The sequence below is a fragment of the Corvus brachyrhynchos genome, unplaced genomic scaffold, assembly GCF_000691975.1.
Source record: "Corvus brachyrhynchos isolate BGI_N302 unplaced genomic scaffold, ASM69197v1 scaffold61, whole genome shotgun sequence".
In the NCBI taxonomy this organism is placed as follows: domain Eukaryota; kingdom Metazoa; phylum Chordata; class Aves; order Passeriformes; family Corvidae; genus Corvus; species Corvus brachyrhynchos.
The window spans coordinates 4,281,485-4,299,847 of NW_008236478.1; the positions used below are offsets into that span (position 1 = coordinate 4,281,485).

At 42.2% G+C, this 18,363-nt stretch overlaps 1 protein-coding gene across 1 annotated transcript; it reads left to right on the top strand.

The window, feature by feature from the left end:
* The first annotated feature begins 781 nt into the window (after positions 1-781).
* Positions 782-18,038, top strand: RPP30 (ribonuclease P/MRP subunit p30). The gene is made up of 11 exons (XM_017726038.1): positions 782-895; positions 1,186-1,242; positions 1,965-2,039; positions 2,575-2,646; positions 4,341-4,430; positions 7,227-7,316; positions 9,410-9,526; positions 13,062-13,091; positions 13,511-13,548; positions 14,669-14,748; positions 16,138-18,038. Exons 5-11 carry the CDS (start codon positions 4,392-4,394, stop codon positions 16,245-16,247), a joined length of 504 nt encoding a protein of 167 aa, XP_017581527.1. The 5' UTR covers positions 782-895; positions 1,186-1,242; positions 1,965-2,039; positions 2,575-2,646; positions 4,341-4,391; the 3' UTR covers positions 16,248-18,038.
* The last annotated feature ends 325 nt before the right edge of the window (positions 18,039-18,363 follow it).

An 18,363-nucleotide genomic window follows, 5' to 3' on the forward strand; every position in this document is an offset into this window, starting at 1 on the left:
CCCGGGATGAGCCTTCCCTTCCCTCCGCACGGGCCGACCGTCGCCACCAGCCCCGCCGGCGGGCGCGTTTCCCCCGGCGCCTCTGCGCTCTCCCCGCTCAGCCCGCAGCTTTCTGCAAGCCAAGTGCCCCGGGCTGGGTCTGCCCGGGACTGGGTCGCAGGGGAAGCTCCTGTGTGCCCTGCAGCTCTGTCTCTGCCCGCTTATCCCAGCGTAACAGTTGGCTTTTTCCCAACATGGACAAGTTTTTCCGCCTGCAGTTCCTCACGGCCCGGGTCGTTTCCTGCAGAACTGTTGTACAGCCACGTGCTGCCTGTCCAGTGTTTGGGGCGGGTGGTTTAAATGCCCCTGGCAAGCGTATCATCTTCCTCAGAACCCTTTAAACGCACCTTCGCCTCCGTTTACTTGGCATCGTTTTGAATGCTGGCCTCGCCTTCTCCGATAGCAGTATGCCTCCCAGCTCTGCGTTGTCCGCAGTTCTAACAACTATCCTGAATGTACTTAGCAGTTTTCCATAAATAAAGTCATAAAGAGGACCAAACTAGGCCAGACCTTTGGGAACCCCAAGCCCAAGTATTCGTGTTCATAAAGCTCTGCCACTGAGTAAGAGTTATCAGGCCTGGGCTGTGTTAAAAGCCAAACAGATTTTTTTTTTTTTTTTTTTTTCCTCTTTTAAAGCAGTTTTTGGGTGAATCAGTCTTCTTAAAAAATATTGTGAAATCTAAATATGCAGGTGATTATTAATTTAAAGACATTTAAGTAATGAGTATTTTACAGTTTTCCCATTGGATTTGTTTTCTTTTTGTTTGCTGGACAAAATATTCTTACTGTGTGTTTTTCAGTGGGATATTCTGCAGTTGCACTTAATCATGTCATCGATTTTAAAGAAAAGAAGCAGGTAATTTTTCTTGGGGTTATTTGTTCTTGCTGTGTTTTCTTTAGTAAACCTACTGCCTTATTGCATGTTCCCAGATAGCTTTAGCTGCAGAATGCACATCTAGAGACACGTACATTTTATAATTCAGTAGAACTGCCCTGGGATTAATTTTTAATATGGTTCATGTACTGTCCCACAAAAATAGTCTTGTTAGCCTGGTCAATTTCTTCTTAAGATTGGAACACAATTTTTGTTTACTTGTAAACCTCACCCATGACATTTTTAATAACTTTGTTCTGTTCTCTTTCAAGGAAATCATCAAGCCAGTATCTCCTTCAGAGTTGTTTCCATCTTTACCTATTGTACAAGTATGTCTAGTTACGTTATATATATGTCTAGATAGATAGATAGATAGTTATTCTGAGTTACCTTTTTTTACCTTTGTGTGTTTGTATATGTGATTTTATGTATTAGGAGGTAATCAAAGAAGAGAAATGTGTCCATTATTTCATGGTTAAAACACCAAGCATTGAAAGAATAGTACACTTGCATCAGGGTAGGCTCTATTCGTTATTTTAGAAATTATTAAAGAAAATGCTTTGTGTGAATTTTTAGTCTGCTTGTAGTTGAATAATTACAGTGCAATTCTTGAAATTTAAGTTTTGGAAATAACTTTGTGGTTTTGATGGAGCAAAATTTGGATATAAAGAAATACAAATACTGTGTTATGGGTCACTGATATTGGTTAATTCAAGAATTGCTTTTCCTTGCAGTTCTGGCCTGCCTGGGGAATCACAGCAGTAGTGAAACATACCCAATTTTTCTGCACGATTGTTTTTCTTTATTTCTTCTTTTTCCTTTCTATTCATCCTTCCCCAGAGAAACACAGTAAGTTATTCTTTGTAAGGACAGGTATAATATCAAAGAGATGCTATAAATTAGGGAAGGGTCACTACAGACTTTAGAAAATTAGTATAGCAAGACTATAAGCATGACGCCATTTTCTTTTTGTAGCAGACTGGGTGGAAATTACCACAAATTTTTGCTTTGGGTTTTTAAAAAAATTTTTTTATTATTCCTTTTTCTGTAGGGGACATGTAAAAGAATTAAAGTCTTGACCCGGCTAACACTTGTTGTTTCTGATCCTTCCCACTGCAATCTCTTGGTAAGGATACTTAACAATCAATTTTCTAACTTTCATTTCCTTTTCTCAGTTGAATGAATGAAACTTTGGAAATTCTACGGGTAGAACTACCTGGATTTTATAGGGCACTCAGCAGTGATTGCTCAGATTGCATCTTTAACAAATAATGTGATCATGAGGAGATGTAGACTTACAGGACTGGATATGGCTTCTGTTGATCATTTGTCAGTATGGAACAACAGTTCTGGTCCTCTGTTTCTGGACTTCTGCGCATAAACTAGGAGACCATGAGCAAGCCTTGTCTCTGGTTATGTTTTAGTGCTACAAGTTCGAAGCAAATGGTGTAAGTGTCCTGGTAGATGGGTGGGACAAGCCTCAAACTGAGAATGAGTGACTTCACTGTAGAAACCTGCTGTGTAATTGGATGATTATTGGCTTTGTTTTAGTACTTGACAGGGAGAAAGGATTTTTCTTCTCATTGTTTTGGTTATAATCATTGTGCATAGCTTTGACATCTGCCAGAATTCGAGGTAGTAATTGTTTGCTCCTTTTGTAGAGATCAACATCTGCAAATATAAGGTTATATGACATCATAGCAGTATTTCCAAAAACTGAGAAACTGTTCCATGTAAGTACAATCATCTCATCGGTAATGCTCATTCAGTAACTTTTTGTGCCTTGTGCCAAGTACATGCTTTGTTTTGATTTTATTTCCCATGTTATAAAGACCTCATGGACCTAATTAAGCATTATAGGCTGTCTGGTCAGTTAATAGGCTGAGGGGGGGGTTGGGAGGATTTGCAGGAGGCTGCAAGACCCTGAGGTGACAGGTTAAAGTCTGAAACATCTACCTCATCTACCTGATGAATGGACTTGTATGCCCCTGCACTGTGGTTGCCTTTGTGTTCCTTGTACTCTAGTGAGGGAAAAAAACATCTTTTTTTTCCCCCAATATATGTGTACTATCATCATATAGAAAATGTCTGTCTTGAGCTTTAACTTCTCAAGCTCTTGGCAACTTCCCTAAAATGTGCTTGCGATCTTCTTTGTTCCTGGTCTCTGAAATGCTAGGGAGGATTTTAAAGTGGAGCTAATGTGGTTCTGTGAGTTACCTGATAGGTGTTCACCTCCATTTCCTTCATATTCTTATTTAAATTTTCTCAAGTACTTGATAACAGCTGATGTCGATGTTCTGATCAGGTGGAGCACCTTGAAGCAAGTTACGTTTTTGTCAGAATTTTTCTTACAAAACCCGAACTTGTGATGTCTGACCTGTTGTAAGCTCATAAATAATAACCTTAAGTCTGAACTGGGTGAGTAGGTGGAAGTGTCCCATCTCTGTTAGCCTTGGCAGGCAGCAAGCAGGTGTGCAGTTTAAAGCAGTGTGAAGGAGGCACAGGCACGGCAAAAAAAAAGTGAGTTTCTTTGAAGAATTTACCTTCAAAGGGAACTTCTCAGTTAAAAACTGAGTCTGGTGGTTGTTTTTTTAAAATAAGTTAAAGCCACTTTCTAGTACTGCAGAGTACCTGTTTTGCCACATTAAAATTGTTTTCTTCTGTTTTGTTTTTCTACGTTATTTCCTCTCCTCTTTCAAGACTTGTCCAAGTAAAGTACAAAGCAAGAGACTGTAGAAATTATAAGAGTTACAGCTAAATGAAACTAATTTCTGAATTTTATTTCCCTTGCAAGATTTTAGGACTCTTAGGGATGTGACAGAGGCAGATGGTTTAAAATATTTTCATGGGCCACTCTCCACTTTTCTTTTGACCTCTGGCAATAGTATAAAATCTCACTTCTCAAGTGAGCTCAATTAGTTTATCAAGTGTTTAAACAAACACCTGAAACTAGGTAATCAGCAGGGGTGTGCTGTGTTGTTTTTTGGGAAAAGGGTGTTCTCTCACTTAAGGTTTATTATTGTTTATTTTCAGCCATGTCACGACTCCTGCTGCAGTTGGATGTCCAGCTGTGGTGGTGTTTAAACTGGCATAAACAGCCACTCATTTCTGCAGGTCCCTGTCTGCCCTGCTGCTGAGGCTGCTTGCTTGCTTAGCTGCATGGCAGTTTGCTTTGAGGAGCCTGCTTTTGGCTGAGCAGTAACCAGAGTTTTTGCCAAGTTATTTTTCAGGCAGATCCGCTTTCCCAGTGTGATTCAGCACTCAGCCACGCGGAGAGTTGTGCCAGCGCAAAGCGGGTGGCGGTGCTCTGGGCAGGCCAGAGCAGACAGTGCCTGGTTAAGCTGACACTCTGGCAGGTGATGGACAGGGTGTGAGGAAAGAAGCAGGATTGTCAGTGAGATTATCTCCTTTGCTTCCATGCTGGCAGCACTTCGAACTGGGGGTGGAACCCAAGCGTGTTTCTTGCAAACTGCATGAGATGAAAGACTTCATCCTTACATTTTCACATTCAGGGCAGGTTTGTATGGTTGGCTTTTGTTTAGAGATTTTAGAATGTGTGACTCTATGGAGAGCTGGGTCAGTTTCATAGAGGTATCACACAGGGAGTCCGGTGCAAGTGACATTGTGCAGGGGGTTTCAGCACATACAGTTTGGCTCTTACAACTCATGGATGTTGCATTATTAAGGATAAAGCCTTCAAGAGTGGGTCTTGCATGACAAATAAACTTCCTATTGGCTTTTGGTGACAATATTACCTCAAGAGCATCACTTTCTCACCAGCACTTTGGCATTTGTATTGTTCTCCATAGAACAAGATTTTTCATGTTGTTCTGAAAAAATTACATGACCATTGGAGATGTCCTCTAATTTTAGCATGGCTGAAAACTAGTCTGTGCCTTCTTGTCACAAGCCAGGGAAGCTCTTCTGTGACTGAGTGTGGCAGTGACATGTACTGAAAGATGTGCTTAAATTCTCCAAATAATTTATATCCTCAAGGGCATGAGGAAGCCATGTTTGCCAACTGTAGAACATGTTCATTGTTTAAGTCTCCCAAAAAGATTATTTTGGCCTGCAAAAGGAATGCCCACTCCATGCAGGTAATAGGGTCTGTACCTGCTGCTTTTCAAAAATTTTGCTTTCTAAGATTTCTGATTGTTTTAATGGTACTAATTAGCTCTGTCTGCTGTTTGTAAGCAATTAGTACATCACCAGTATCTAAAAAACTTACATATATGTCTGAAGGTGTAGGGCAAAGTCAAATTTCAATGTTTATTCCTAAAATGTTTGCCAAAGCTTGCTTCAGAGCATCCAAACAGTAGCAAATTTATTTAATGGCTGGCTGGGCTTTCCCAGTAGATGGGGCTCTTGCCCCACAGTGTTGCCAGGCAGGTGCTGGGCTGTGCAACTGCTGCGTGATATTTTCTGGATGAAGTTGTTGCACTTCAGATCTTTTCAGCAGGCAGGGTAACCTTAACTTGCCTGCGTGTCTGACTTGTCTGGGAGCCAAAGCTAGGCTGAGCATTACAGTTCTTGGAGAAATCTGCTCTCCAGTTTTTCATACAGTGCAGGAAATCCTCATGGGGAAGTATGAGTCTGTTTTTCTTTGGTGGTATTTTCTGAAATGGTCATGTCACTGGAATCTTGTATATATCCTGGTTTTTGAGTCACTCCCTCTCCCACTGTGCTTAATTTGCAAAATGGAGAAGAGTTTTCCAGTGTTTCTGGAGCTGATTAGGAAGGCTCGATTTCTCATCACATAGGGCAACTTGCATGTGTCTGATGTCCGTTCTTGCTTTCCTTAATTTCCAGCATTATCTTTTCCTGAATTTTTTATGACCTCGCTGATGTATTTTCTAGGGCATGACTCAGAGCTATTTTTTCTGTGCATGTTCCGATAAATCACTTCTGTGTAGTAATTTGTACCTCCTGTAAGCAAAGGAGGAAAACTGGCTGTTGTAGGGTGAACTTCCACATGCAAGTCTAATTCTGTGCCATGGATTCCAACTGTGTCCTGCCTAATGGAGGATAAAGGTAGGGCATGAAGAAAAAGTTTAGTCTAAATGTCCTGGCAGAGACATTTTAACTTCAAAAACCTCTTGGTTTGCCTGCCATGTGTACTGTGGCTCTCTTGTCTAGGAGAGAATGCTATCAACAGCTAAGAAACATTCCTAAAGTTGGGCCTCTGCTCTCATCTCCTCCAAATTCCATGTGAACAAACTGGTAGAAGACCAGTTTGCTAAGGAGTAGTGTGCCTTGTGTTAGAGCAGCCCCTACCCCTGGGGCTCCTCACAGCCCCCACTGCTTTAGTTCTGCTGGGAGGCGGGATGGATGAATGGTTGGCACCTGGCCCAGGTGTATTTGGAGCAGTTGTTGGCAGGTTTCTGAGTGCAGAGTGTTCCCCTACACACAGAAAATGCCTTTTCAACTTCTTCAGCCTATCTTATCTTCTTTGTAACAACACTGCTTACAGACATTAGTCTGGCCCTGTGTAATCATCCTTGCAGGGGAGGCATACATAATTCCTACCTTGTGTGCATGAGATCAATGTAAATCAAGGACTTCCTTTTAGGTAACCTTAATTTTCCCTGTATGTCAGTGTGAGGAGCCTCTGCCCCTTGTTCATTCCCTCCATCTCTTACACACCTGTAAATTGTGGTGTAACTTCAAAGCAAATTCTGAAACTGTAGCCTTCAGTGCTGTCTCCAGACTCTGCCAGAGGCATGGCTGTCAGGAGAAGCTGCACATTCTCCACCCAGCCAGGAAACTGAGACTCTGGGGGTTGGTCTCCAGTATTGGGTGTGTGGCACCACCAGTCACTGTCTAACATCCTGCTTTTCTTTCAGTCTTTTCTTCTTTGCTTCTGGTCTAAGTAATTGATCTTGAAAACAAACAGGTGCTGTACTGGAAGCAGAGCATGATGGGACAAGGGGCAGTTCCTGGGCTCTTCCCTTTGTAAAATGGGGTTGGCCTTTATTACCTGTTAGTTCCCAGCATTGCTTCTGCATGTCCTCTGTCAGATTATAAAAAAAAAAAGTAAATGCTGCCTTGGGGTTGGCCATTATTTTATTGGAAAATTAGTTCTATAAGAAAGGGAAGACTTGGGTTTTAAATCTCAAATGCTCAGGCTCTGCATCTATAGTCCTGCTGTTCTATTGGCATATCTGCAAGGCATAGTACCTCTTAATTTTAAAACTGAACTCTCCCTGGAGAGACATTTGTTGCATTAAGAAATGAAGGAGACTATTAGTGCACCTTAAATTGGTTATGCATTTTTTGGCATATATAATAATCTGTTCCTGTTTCTTTGCTGTAGATTGCTTGCACAACACTAGATGTGGATCTGGTCTGCATAAATGTAACAGAAAAGCTGCCATTCTACTTCCGAAGGCCCCCTGTGAATATGGTAAATTTACATCTAAATTGTTTTCTTGCTGTTAGACTGACATTAAATACAGAATTTGAGTCAAATTCCCTACAGCCTTCCTCCCACCATTCCTATCCAAGTGGTTCTTTTATTTTCTTGCATAATATATAATGTTGTTTCAAATGTCCTTCACTTCAGGGTCTCCACAGCAGCATTTAATACAGTGATGTATGTTCTTTCTTTTTCTCCTCCTGTCCCCCACTTAAGAAGGCAGAAGTGGTGTTCCCAAGGAATGAAAAGAGAGCCTTAAGGCCACTACACTGCTAAGCAGGGAGATATGGTGTGATTGCTGACTAAGCTGCTTCCCAAACCAGAAATGGTACAGCTGTGTCAGAATAGAGAAACAGCCGTTTGATTTAAAAGACAGGAAATGTGAATGGCAGTGTTAATTTAGGAGAAGGATGTTGTGCTGGTTACTTGAAAGACAACTGTATTAAATCCATACTTGGACAAAATAATGTCTTGGTAAATGAACCAAATGTGGCATTGCTAAATATGTGCTGTGGGACCCAAGATGGCTATCAGTGTGGATCAAATGTAGTTCTGCCTGCTGTTGGTAGTTTGCCAGAAAACTTAATCTGAACATACTCTTAGGGGAACTTGTTTTCTCCTCTGAATATATGTAAAGGTTTGTTCCAGATGGATATTCTTGGCTGATGTAGTCCTTAGTACTTAAAAATTTAAATTTGGAATTGGCTAGTAATCCTACTTCCTTTTCTCAGAAAGTTTGACCTAGAATAAGAATTTAATATTAACTAGAATTAATTCTGAGACAGAATAAAAATAATACATTGGACTTTATTATAAACTGAGGATTTCAACATTCCACTTGGAATAACAATGTTGTATGAAAGCACCCTAGCTGGCTAAAACTCCAGCAGCTGACCCAGGTAAGGAGCTATGTGGATCTTAAAGCCCTGTGTTGGGAGACATTTTCCTTGCAAGCTGCTATTCATCTTCCACACTCCCAGCTTCAAGGCAGTCTGTCTGTTGGACTGATTTGTGCACCCTGGCGCAGTCAGTTTTGGTTGTTATGATGCCAGACAGAGTAGCAGGCAGCTGAAGTGGTAGGGATGAGGTTAAAAATCACCTTGACTGGAAATTGGTGTTTTGCCATCACCTGTTTGGCTTTGATAAGTTAAGGCTGATCTTGTTTGCAGATATCAGGCCAGTTCTGTGTAAAACATTCAATGCATATATGGCTTCTGTTGTGCTTGCGTGCAGAGGTCATGCATGGGTGGGAGCTGGATTAATTGCAGCTGTATTCAGTTACTGGACTATCTTACAGTATTACCATTGCAGCATATTTTAATAATATTTGTGTAAACATAGAGTGTCATTTCAGGCAAACGTAGGATTGCCATGGAACAAGGAATTCCTGGCTTTACGTTGTGTCTTTATCGCTAGCACACTGTGTGCAAGTTGCTTAACCTTTCTATGTTTGCGAAAACAAGAATACTAGGCTTTTGGTGAGGCACTTTGACAGATAGCAAAGGATGTCAAAGCAGCTGAAAATATTATCAGTATTCCTATTTGAAACTTCTCCTGTGACTCACTGTTATTTAACATAGTCACAAACACCGGAGTGTGCTGAGAGACAGAAGAAGGGTCCTCATTGCTGCTTTGTGCAAGGAGAAATTCTTCATCTGCAAGACATGGGTACTGAGGGAGGTGGTGATCTTTCTTACAGCAGGGTGTGGGCCTAGTGGAGTAGAGTCCTCAAAGTTTCAAGGCAGCAGATAACCAGCAGTGGTTATCTGTCTCCTCGGCTCTGTGATACTATGTATATATTAGTGATAGCCAATTACAGCAAATAAGTGGCTGGTATTTGTTTGTTAAACCTCATTTATCTGTCATCCGAAGATTTATGCACATGTATCTGGTGTACAGTGAAGCCTTCCCCTGCTCTTCTTTCATGCTATGCTTGTGCTCTTACTGGAACAGTTCTGCTTTATTTTTTTTCGTATATGACACAGTTAAACTGAGAATAAGCTACATCAATAATAGACAGCAGTTGTTAGATTGTTAGGCTTCTCTCCTTTTGATTTTTGATCACTCTCTTTCATGTGAAGGCAATAGATCGAGGCATTTACTTTGAACTTCTTTACACGCCTGCCATCAAAGACTCCACAATGAGAAGATACACAATTTCAAATGCCATCAGCCTGATGCAGATCTGCAAAGGAAAGGTAAGCTCTCAAAGTGAAAACAAGGTAATTAATTCAGTTCAAATACTTCTGGAGTTGTACAGACTGAGCCATTTTAAATGAGTGTGATGCTGGGGCATCTGAAGCTGTGACTAAATCTTGGCCTACTAACACAAGGACACAATCATTCTAGCTCCAGATACTTCCAGTCTTGTACCAGTGCATGCTTTCTTCTTAAGATATCAAGCCGTTAGATTCCTTTTCCAGAACAATCCATGTGTTCTTATGGTATGCAATTCCCAAAACAAAGGTGGGAGAGGATGGAGGGGGGATAAAGTACCAAACATCTAAGGGTTTGCACTAGAACTGAAATCCATGTATTTCTTTAAAATCCTCCCTTTCATATTTCTCATAGGCCAAAAGCTCTTTTTTAACTCTATACTTTGAATATGGGGGCTAGAAAACAGTAAGAAAAAAATGTAGAAGCCTTGTTTTGCTAAATGGTTAGTAAATTCCCTGTGTCCAAAATAGACCTAACAGCTAGCTGGCTGTCAGCCAAGGCTTGGCTGCAGTCAGATGAACTGCATTCTTCCATGCTACTGAAACCCAAGGAAGAAGTAACTTTGAGATGCCTGTAACCCATTGCTTTCATAACTTACCTCCTCCCAGGCTACCAGGTTAAGCTGTCTCTTATGCTGTGTCCTCTCAGGGCATGCTTTTTAATAGGGGGTCATATCCTAATACATATCAAAGTTAACAGAAATTGTAGCTCCCCCTTCTGCATTGTAAATGGCCTCTGCCACATGTGGCTTGTCCAGAGAAACTGGATCTGAATGGTAGCTGGATTTGGAAAATCTGAAGTGGGATATAGAGCTTGGAAGGCAAATTAAAAGTAGATCCATCATTAGCTCAGTTCTCCTCAAGCATGGCAGCTTTTGTAGGACAGCAGGGTGGGTCAAACAGATAAATTTCCTTGGTGCTACAGAAGAAATATTTGCACAGCCTTTCCTGAGAAGCCCAGCTCTGGCAGTTAATGACATGAAGTACTGACTTGGACATGACTTCTGTACGCACTAGACCCCTTTCCTCTGAGATACCCTTTTTGATGCTGCTCCCCTTTCATCTGGGCAGTTCAAGATGTGCTTCTCACATGGTTTTTGATGAACTGGAGAGCACCAATTGAGTTGATGTCACAGGGCAAGTGAGATGCTCAGGTGCTCAGTCTGTGCACGGTGCCCTTTCATTCTGCGTCTGTCAGTCTAGTGTTTCATCTGTGCTTGGAAGGTAAATCAGCTGGAGCTGCATATGACAAGTTGTTGTTAGGCACTGGAAGAGGATTGCTAGCTTGTCTTTGTTCTTTGCCTCCAGACTGAGTAGGTTGTGGACCAGCAGAGATGGTTATTAGCCCTTACTGAGAGTTTGCCTCCATCAGTGAGGTAAAGGCCCTTGTTTAAATGAGACATGGGATGGCTGGTCGGTAGGCTGCTTCCATTAGCACCTGGCATGCAACTCTTACCTTCTGTAACGTGTAGTTGCTGAACCTGTAGTAGCTTTTGGATCCTTTTATTCCTCTATTATAGCAGGGCAGAGAAACTTCCAGAAATTTACTGGTGTTCTCAGGGCTGGCATTGAGCAGTGTCTTTAAAACATTAAAATGTGCAGGGAATGAAGGAGAGGCTCACCTGCCTTGCCAGACAGAAGGTGTGTATAGCCACAGTCCCTCACCTCCCGTGTTTTGGTAACTGAGTTGGAGGCTGCCCGGAGCAGTGTGCTGAACAGCTGCTGTCTGCTTTACCTGGGGAGACAGTGTTTTGCCTTTGAGTTTTTCCCTTTAGCTCTTCTCTTGGATTTGCCTTTGCCTGCCTCTCCGTCGCTTGCCAGGAGTGCTTTTCTTGTCTGCTCTTGTCTTCTTCCTCCATCTTACCCGTCCCCTAATGGAAACCAGTTGCCTTTGAACCAGGCAGAGCATATCTCCAATGCGCAGATGTGATCCACAATTCCGTGCTGGTTTGAAATGTCTCATGCAGCTGCTCTGGGAGCTTCTCTGAGCCTGGGCAACAGGCATTAGTTTCTACAGTTTGGAGCAGGAGACTTGAATTTTCCCAGCAAACTCTTGCAGTCAGCGCCACTGAGGCTCAAAAGCACCTTTGGGATCCATGGTGTAGTCGTTTTAAAGGTGAACTATTCAGAAAAAAAAAATGTCTTAGGCTCCATCTGGATGTGTGCTGTTAAGTCACTTTGATGTATATATTGCTTCTGCTTCTGGCTTTCCTTATGGTAAGGCAGAGTCATCTGTCCTCATCAGAGTCATCCTCTCTTCCTCAGCACACAAGGAAACCTTGGGCGTAGTGTGAACATGCACTCATTTTCATGTAGGTCTTCCAGCTGCTGAGTTCCAGCTGCATACAGGGCATTTTCTTCCAGTGCCTGCCCAGCTCTTTGTGCTGGGGAGGTGGCAGGAGAAGCCAAGCAGAGTGGGGAAGGGATCTAAAGCCCCACCTTGAAACCAGAGATGGCGTGATATGTTGGTGGTACTGACGTCAGAGAGGGAAAGTCTGTCTCTGCCTCAGCACAATTCTCATTCTCACCCACTCAAGCAAGAATTCCGAAAGCCTTTTATTCAGTATCATAAAAGGTGCAAGGAGATTTTGCTGCTGCAGAGTTACCAGCTGTGCAAAACAGGCTTCCCCTAGGTGAGCATCCTTGGAAGCTTAACATCAGAAGAGTTCTGGCAGCTGAGCTGTGGGATCTGCCAGCCCCTGTGTAGTCACATACGTGTTCTGCAGAAACCTTTTGTGAGAGAAAGGAGAAGGATTTCTTTGCCTGGTGATTTTCACAGGGGTGCCAGTGTTGAGGGAAATGAGTGTGTGGCGCAAAGAGGCAGCCACTGCCTAGGTGTAGATACATTTCCGGAAGCAGTGTGAGTATGGTCAAGGCCAACGTGAATGCTTAGCATTGAGTTATACTGCAACAGTATAGGCTGAAAATTTGGGAGCACCAAACTGTCTCAAGGCACCATCTGTAAGCTCCTTCTGGGGGATTCTGGACTCCTAAATCCATTTCTGTTACAGCTCAGGGTGAGTTGTTTGTATTGGGCCTCTTTCAGCTGTTGTAAATAAAGGGGACACTTCTTAACACAGTGCCTGCAGCTTTGCATTTTTTCTTTATCCTTAAGGGCACTTTGAAGTCCTCTATGAGAGATACAGGCTAATAGGTGCTTGCTTAATACCATCACTCTTGACACTTACACTGCTTAGCCTATCCCTCTAAAAGGTGCTGTACTTATTCATCTCCTGTCTGGCTGTGAGAGGTTTGTAATTACAAGGGAGGGCTTGTGCCTGTGCCCCTCTTTGTGTAGGGGACAGGGCAATAACTGAGTTTAGTTGTGTCCCCAAATTAAGATGCCCACCCTGAATAGAGCTCACTTCATCTGAGGGCATCAGATACTCTGATGTTCAAGTGGGCCCTGAGCCTGAACTTGGCTAGTGCTCATGAAGCCTTTGCTTCTTGCTATTTTTTTTTTTTCATTTATTGATGCTGTCTGACAGATGAATGTTTGTTTTCTTTTGTTTTCCAGAACGTAGTTATATCTAGTGCAGCTGAAAGGGTAAGTCCCAGATTTTTTTTTTAAAGTCAGAACAATTTGAAGATTTATCTGTGGCTGAAAATACAGCTTTAATTACACATTAAACATATAAAATTTGTAAGTTTAAATATGATTGCCATTACCAAAGAATTGTATTGTGGGTTTGGGGATTTTTTTGGTTGGTTGGTTTGTTTTGTTGGTTTTTGGGGGATTTTTTTGCTGCTGCTGCAAAAAAATGCATTTTCCATGACAGTTTTCTCCCAGACAGAGTGACTCTGTTTGCCAAAATAGTGATATTTGCTTGATTTCCTAGTACCTTCAGTAGCTTGCTATTATGTAGCATTTAATCTTGCCTGTCTGATAGCCTTGCCCTGCCTGCTCACACTGTCAGCCTGCAAGCGAGGGCACTCACACATCCAAACTTCTTTGTTTTGTTTTAGCCTCTAGAACTCCGAGGTCCTTACGATGTTGCTAATCTGTATCCTTTTCTGAAGTCAAAGGCAGCAGTTCGTAGTAACATTTGAAACTTTAAAGTGGTTTTGAAATTCTTTTCATCCTTTACAGTCCTTGAACTTTATACAGTGGTACTTGTTGGTGACCAATTCACTGAATCAGAGCTCTGTGTGTGAAAGGGGCAGCAGATCTTGGTCATGAGGTGGCATGAGCAGTCACTGTAAATAATGATGTTTGTGTTCAGCTACAGGAATGTTTTGTTGTGATATGCATTAATGTTGGGTGGGTATAAGTAGAGAAATGAATAAAACCTATAAAAATCTATGGACACTGTGAACCAAACAAGAAATTATTACTTAGTATCTCCTAAGTGCCACATTTTTGGTAGCAGAAGCTATAAAATTGTATTTATGTAAAATTAGAAGTTTCCATCTGAGCAGTAACTACTTCTGTTCTGAATTTTCCAGTCCTTAGGTACCCATGTAATGTTAAATAAGAGGTTGTGTTCTAGAAACAAAGGAGAGTGTCTTTTCTTCCCTCCTCTTAGGAGTTCAGATGCATTTTTATTACTCTCCCACCCCAGAAGCACATATCTGGCCTGTCCCTCAAAGTGAAGGAGCATGCTCTGAGTCATGAGAACTGTGTGGGAGGCTGTGTGGCCTGGAAGGATTTTATGCACAACATTTTCTTCCCTCTTAAAATGAGCAGTCAGGCTCAACCCAAATTAACATAGCTAATGTGATGTCATCCCTGCTAAGGTGACTGGAAACTTCAGCTTAATGCTTTTGTATCAGACAGTGCCATGTCCCCAAAACTGAAATTTTCTGTGGGGTAATTTTTTTGCTTGATTATGCACATCTAAAATGTTCCTGCGCTGACAGTCTCTTATTTTCAAAAGTACAGCTTCTTGTCTGGAAAGACACAACGCTGCCAGGAGCTTTCCAGGAGGGCTGCTGGGGAACTGCAGCCAGGAGAATTGGGTGCCTCATTTCTTCGCCTCTGGGTAACCTTATGCAAAATGTCACTTTGAGTTACAGCTTCGCTAATTCCCAGTTATTTGCAGAGTAAGCAAACCTATCATGCAGAGAGACTTCCCTGTTCTGTTTGTTGCTTCCATGTGTTTTGATCCTGAGCAGCAGTGACAGAGGTTTGCTGTTTGGCCTGTCAGAAAGCGAAGCAAAGGCAGCTGTGTCCACCAACTGCAGAGCCACCATGCTGCATGGAGGTAAGCACTTGTAAGCTCCTCTAAGGAGCGTGTGCGTTTGTTGAACTAAGCTCTTGTTGATGCATATTCTCCAAAAGGTCTGAGACCTTACAGAGCAAGTCATTGGGGTTTTAGCTTCTTTGTCCAATGCATGAAGAGGAGCTTGTGTGGCAAGGGTGTTTTTATTTTCCCTCATTGCCATGTTGGCAAATCAGTGGCTGAACTGATGGTGCTGTCTGTGCTGGAGGACTCGCTCAACCACATTAATGATTCATAAATGGTTTAGCCAAAATAGGGGCCTGCCTGCTGTGCTTTGTAGTGAAACTATCCCATTTCAGAAAGGTTTGAATGCTGATCTTGGTGACACTGACAGAAACTAAGTGATTGATTTCAAGAAATGGGTATGCGTGTGTTTTGCATTTGCCTTTTTGCTGTATGTGTGCAGAAGCAACATTAGTCATATCCCTTTTTGATGCTTTAGTATGTGGATTATTTCTGACTCACTCTTCAGTGTGGATAATTTCAAACTCATGGCAAAATCAACAGGCTTTTCTCCAGCCTGCTACTCATCTACATAGAGATACAGAGTGTGTTGAAGGAATTGTCAAATTTATGTGGGATTTCTCAAGCCTGTCATCTATCTTATCTGTGAAATTAAATAGCAGGTGTCATTTCCCTTGTCCCAGAGAGGATACTAGCCCAGAATAAGTCAGTATATTTTGGCAAGCTTCTTGCAGAGCCTCTTTGCTAATAGAGTATTTGTAGGGAATCTCTTCTAACTCAAATTTTGCACAGAAGCTTCCCGCTGGTAATTACAAAAGTGGATTGGGCTCCAAGTGGGTTATTTGACAAATGTGAGGATTTGGGTAACATCACACACCAGTATTTTATAATAATGTTGAGGGTTCAGTAAATAAAATCCTTGAATACCATCAGATCACTTCCTTGGTGTGTAGGGGATCCTCTGCCAATACAGCTGTGCCCACATAGTCTAAGAATCCTGGGGTATGTGAATGCGTTTTTTAGTATTTTTTTAAGAACAGTAAGTTTGGCTCAGAAATGCTTTTGACAGTGCTTCAAGAATGTGTCCCTCTGTGATTATTGAACTGACTAAGCCTGGTTTCCTATGGTTTTGTGTCTCTGCAGCTCCCCAGGCCCTGCAGACCTCGGTTTTCCTTGGTTTGCTATAACTCCTACACCCACCATTGTATTTCCCCCCAGCAGTTTCTCCACTCTGTAATGCAGTGAATCCCGAGCTCCTGCCCATGCAGGTTTCTTCCCTGCTGTGTGTGCTGATTGACTGGCTCCAACTGTGCTTGGGGCATGGACACCTGAATTGAGTATGCCTTAAATGTGTTTTATTTGGGTATTTGAGGTACTGGTACTGCAGCTTCTGCTTGTATATTCCAGAAACTCGAAAGAGTGCCTGTGGCGTGGTGTACACGGTGAAGAAGCCTCGCAAGGTTGAGGAGGAAGAAGCCGCAGTGCCAGCCTGCAAAAAAGCTAAGACTCAAGCTTGAGGACTGAACCAGTTGTCAGCAGGAGCCTCCATCTCTTCTTTACCCAGTGTTGAGTCTTCCTCCAACCTCCAGCCAGCCTAATTTTTCCCTTACTACCTTGCTTAGTCTGCAGAAGAATTACTCTTCCAGCATTCCAGTGAGGAAAGCTGTGTGAATGAGACTGCTGAATGGTATTCACCACATCTGAGAGGTCATGCCTGGCTTCTGGCCAAGGTCAGGAGACTGACTCTTCCCCCTGCCTTAGGTCTCCTGAAGTTAATGCAAACTCAGCAGAACGTTTCTATCATGGAAATTTTCACTTGTACACGTGCATTCCTTTTTTATTAAAAACATGTCTAAGTACACATGCTTTCATAGTCTAGCTCTTCTGGTTTCTCAAGTTTTAAACACATCTCTGTACAGCTGCTAGCCAGTAGATGAAGTTTAACTTCAAGTGGCCTGTGAAGAAGAGTAATAGTACAGTATTACTTAGTCCCTTTTGGTTGTGTGGCTCACACGCATGAACGCACAGACGCAGGGATGGCTTCGGTAATATTAAGCTGACGGCAAGGAGTTGAGAAGGGTCCTTGCATAGAGTTCCACAGAAAGCTGTTTATTGCTATGACTTGTGAAGGTTTACAGAGGCAAATGACCCCGAGCCTGTGACATCTCGAGCTTAAGTACAGGGGTGTGGCTAACAAACACCGGGGAAGCTGAACTGGGGTACATTACCATAACCGAACAAGGCATCCTGGGAGAGGCTCCTTTCCCTCACCATAATCACTAAGTCTTTGGCACCAGGGACTGTCTTACAAAGAAGTCTCTCTTGTACGCCAGGTCAATCAGCCACCACAGTACAGTAAAAAAAAAAAAATATTGCCTCCTATTCAGTTTTGTGATCTATGGCTATAATGAAGATCCCAGGATTTGTCAGTTGCTAGGAAGTATCTTGGATTTGGGTTAGAGTAGGAGTGGCTGACCTGACCTGCCAGATGAATATCCTAAAGGCCATTGTGTGTCCTGCAGCATTTAAAACCAGGCAGTACCATTCAATGGTTGCCAGAGGTGGGAAGGGAGAGCCCAAGGTTACACTGAATGCATGCTCAGCAGGAGATGTTGCAGTGTAGGAGCTGTCTCACCTAGGCCCGAGCAACCTTCACCTCACGTCATCTTTACTGCACCATTTCCTTCTGTACGTCCTGCTCTGAAATTGTTGTCTATGCACGTGTTCATTTTGCTGCCTCTTGCTTTTCCATTTTCCTTCCTTTTAATGCCTCAGTAAGCCTAATCTGGCTGCCAAAAAACCAATCAAACGGATACAATCAGCAGAGCATTTTCAGAGCTCTTCCAAATGTTGACTGAAGTTTTTCTTTTCATTAAATGAATATAAAAATCATGTAAGCTACTGTACTAAGATACTGTTGAGCCTGTTTTACTGTGAATATTTCAGTTCTCTATTAATGCCTGACAGAATGTTGAAAAGTGGAAGTTGTAACATGTAAAATATAGCAGAAATCCTGCAGTGGGTTATTTCTGAGCTCTTGGTAATTGGACTGAGCGGAACAGATGAAGTTCTCATAGACTTAACAATTCTATATAACGCTTGTGTAAGTTACAACAGCTTTTGCTTCATTCAACAAATATGAAATATGTTTCCTGTATGTTATTACTTGTTGACTTTGTGACTTGAGTCCATTTTACTATAGGTATTGGGGAGTTTTTTATATATGTGTGTGGATATATATATATATGCATAAAGTAGTTTGTCATGTATGGACTTACCTCTAAAATGATGCTCTAACCACAGAAGAAGCAAAATGTCTTTGGTGCAGTTTTCTGAACAATATGTTAATCTTGCCTTGGCCAGAGAATAACCTACCTTAAGCGTGACAAAAGGTAACTAACATATGGAAGGAGGCTTTGAATGCTTGAGATTCTTATTGCTACTTGTTTGACTTACAAAAATTAAACTCTGCCTCTTTGCCCTTTATTAGATACGGTGCTTCAGGAGCTGATTGAAAAGTTTCTTCTCTCCCAGTTTCCTGAAGCACATTGCTGTGGCCACTTGGGTGCCTGAATGATTGAACTGCTGCTTGGTTAGGTGATGAACAGACCAAGTTAGCCAGCAGTGATGTCA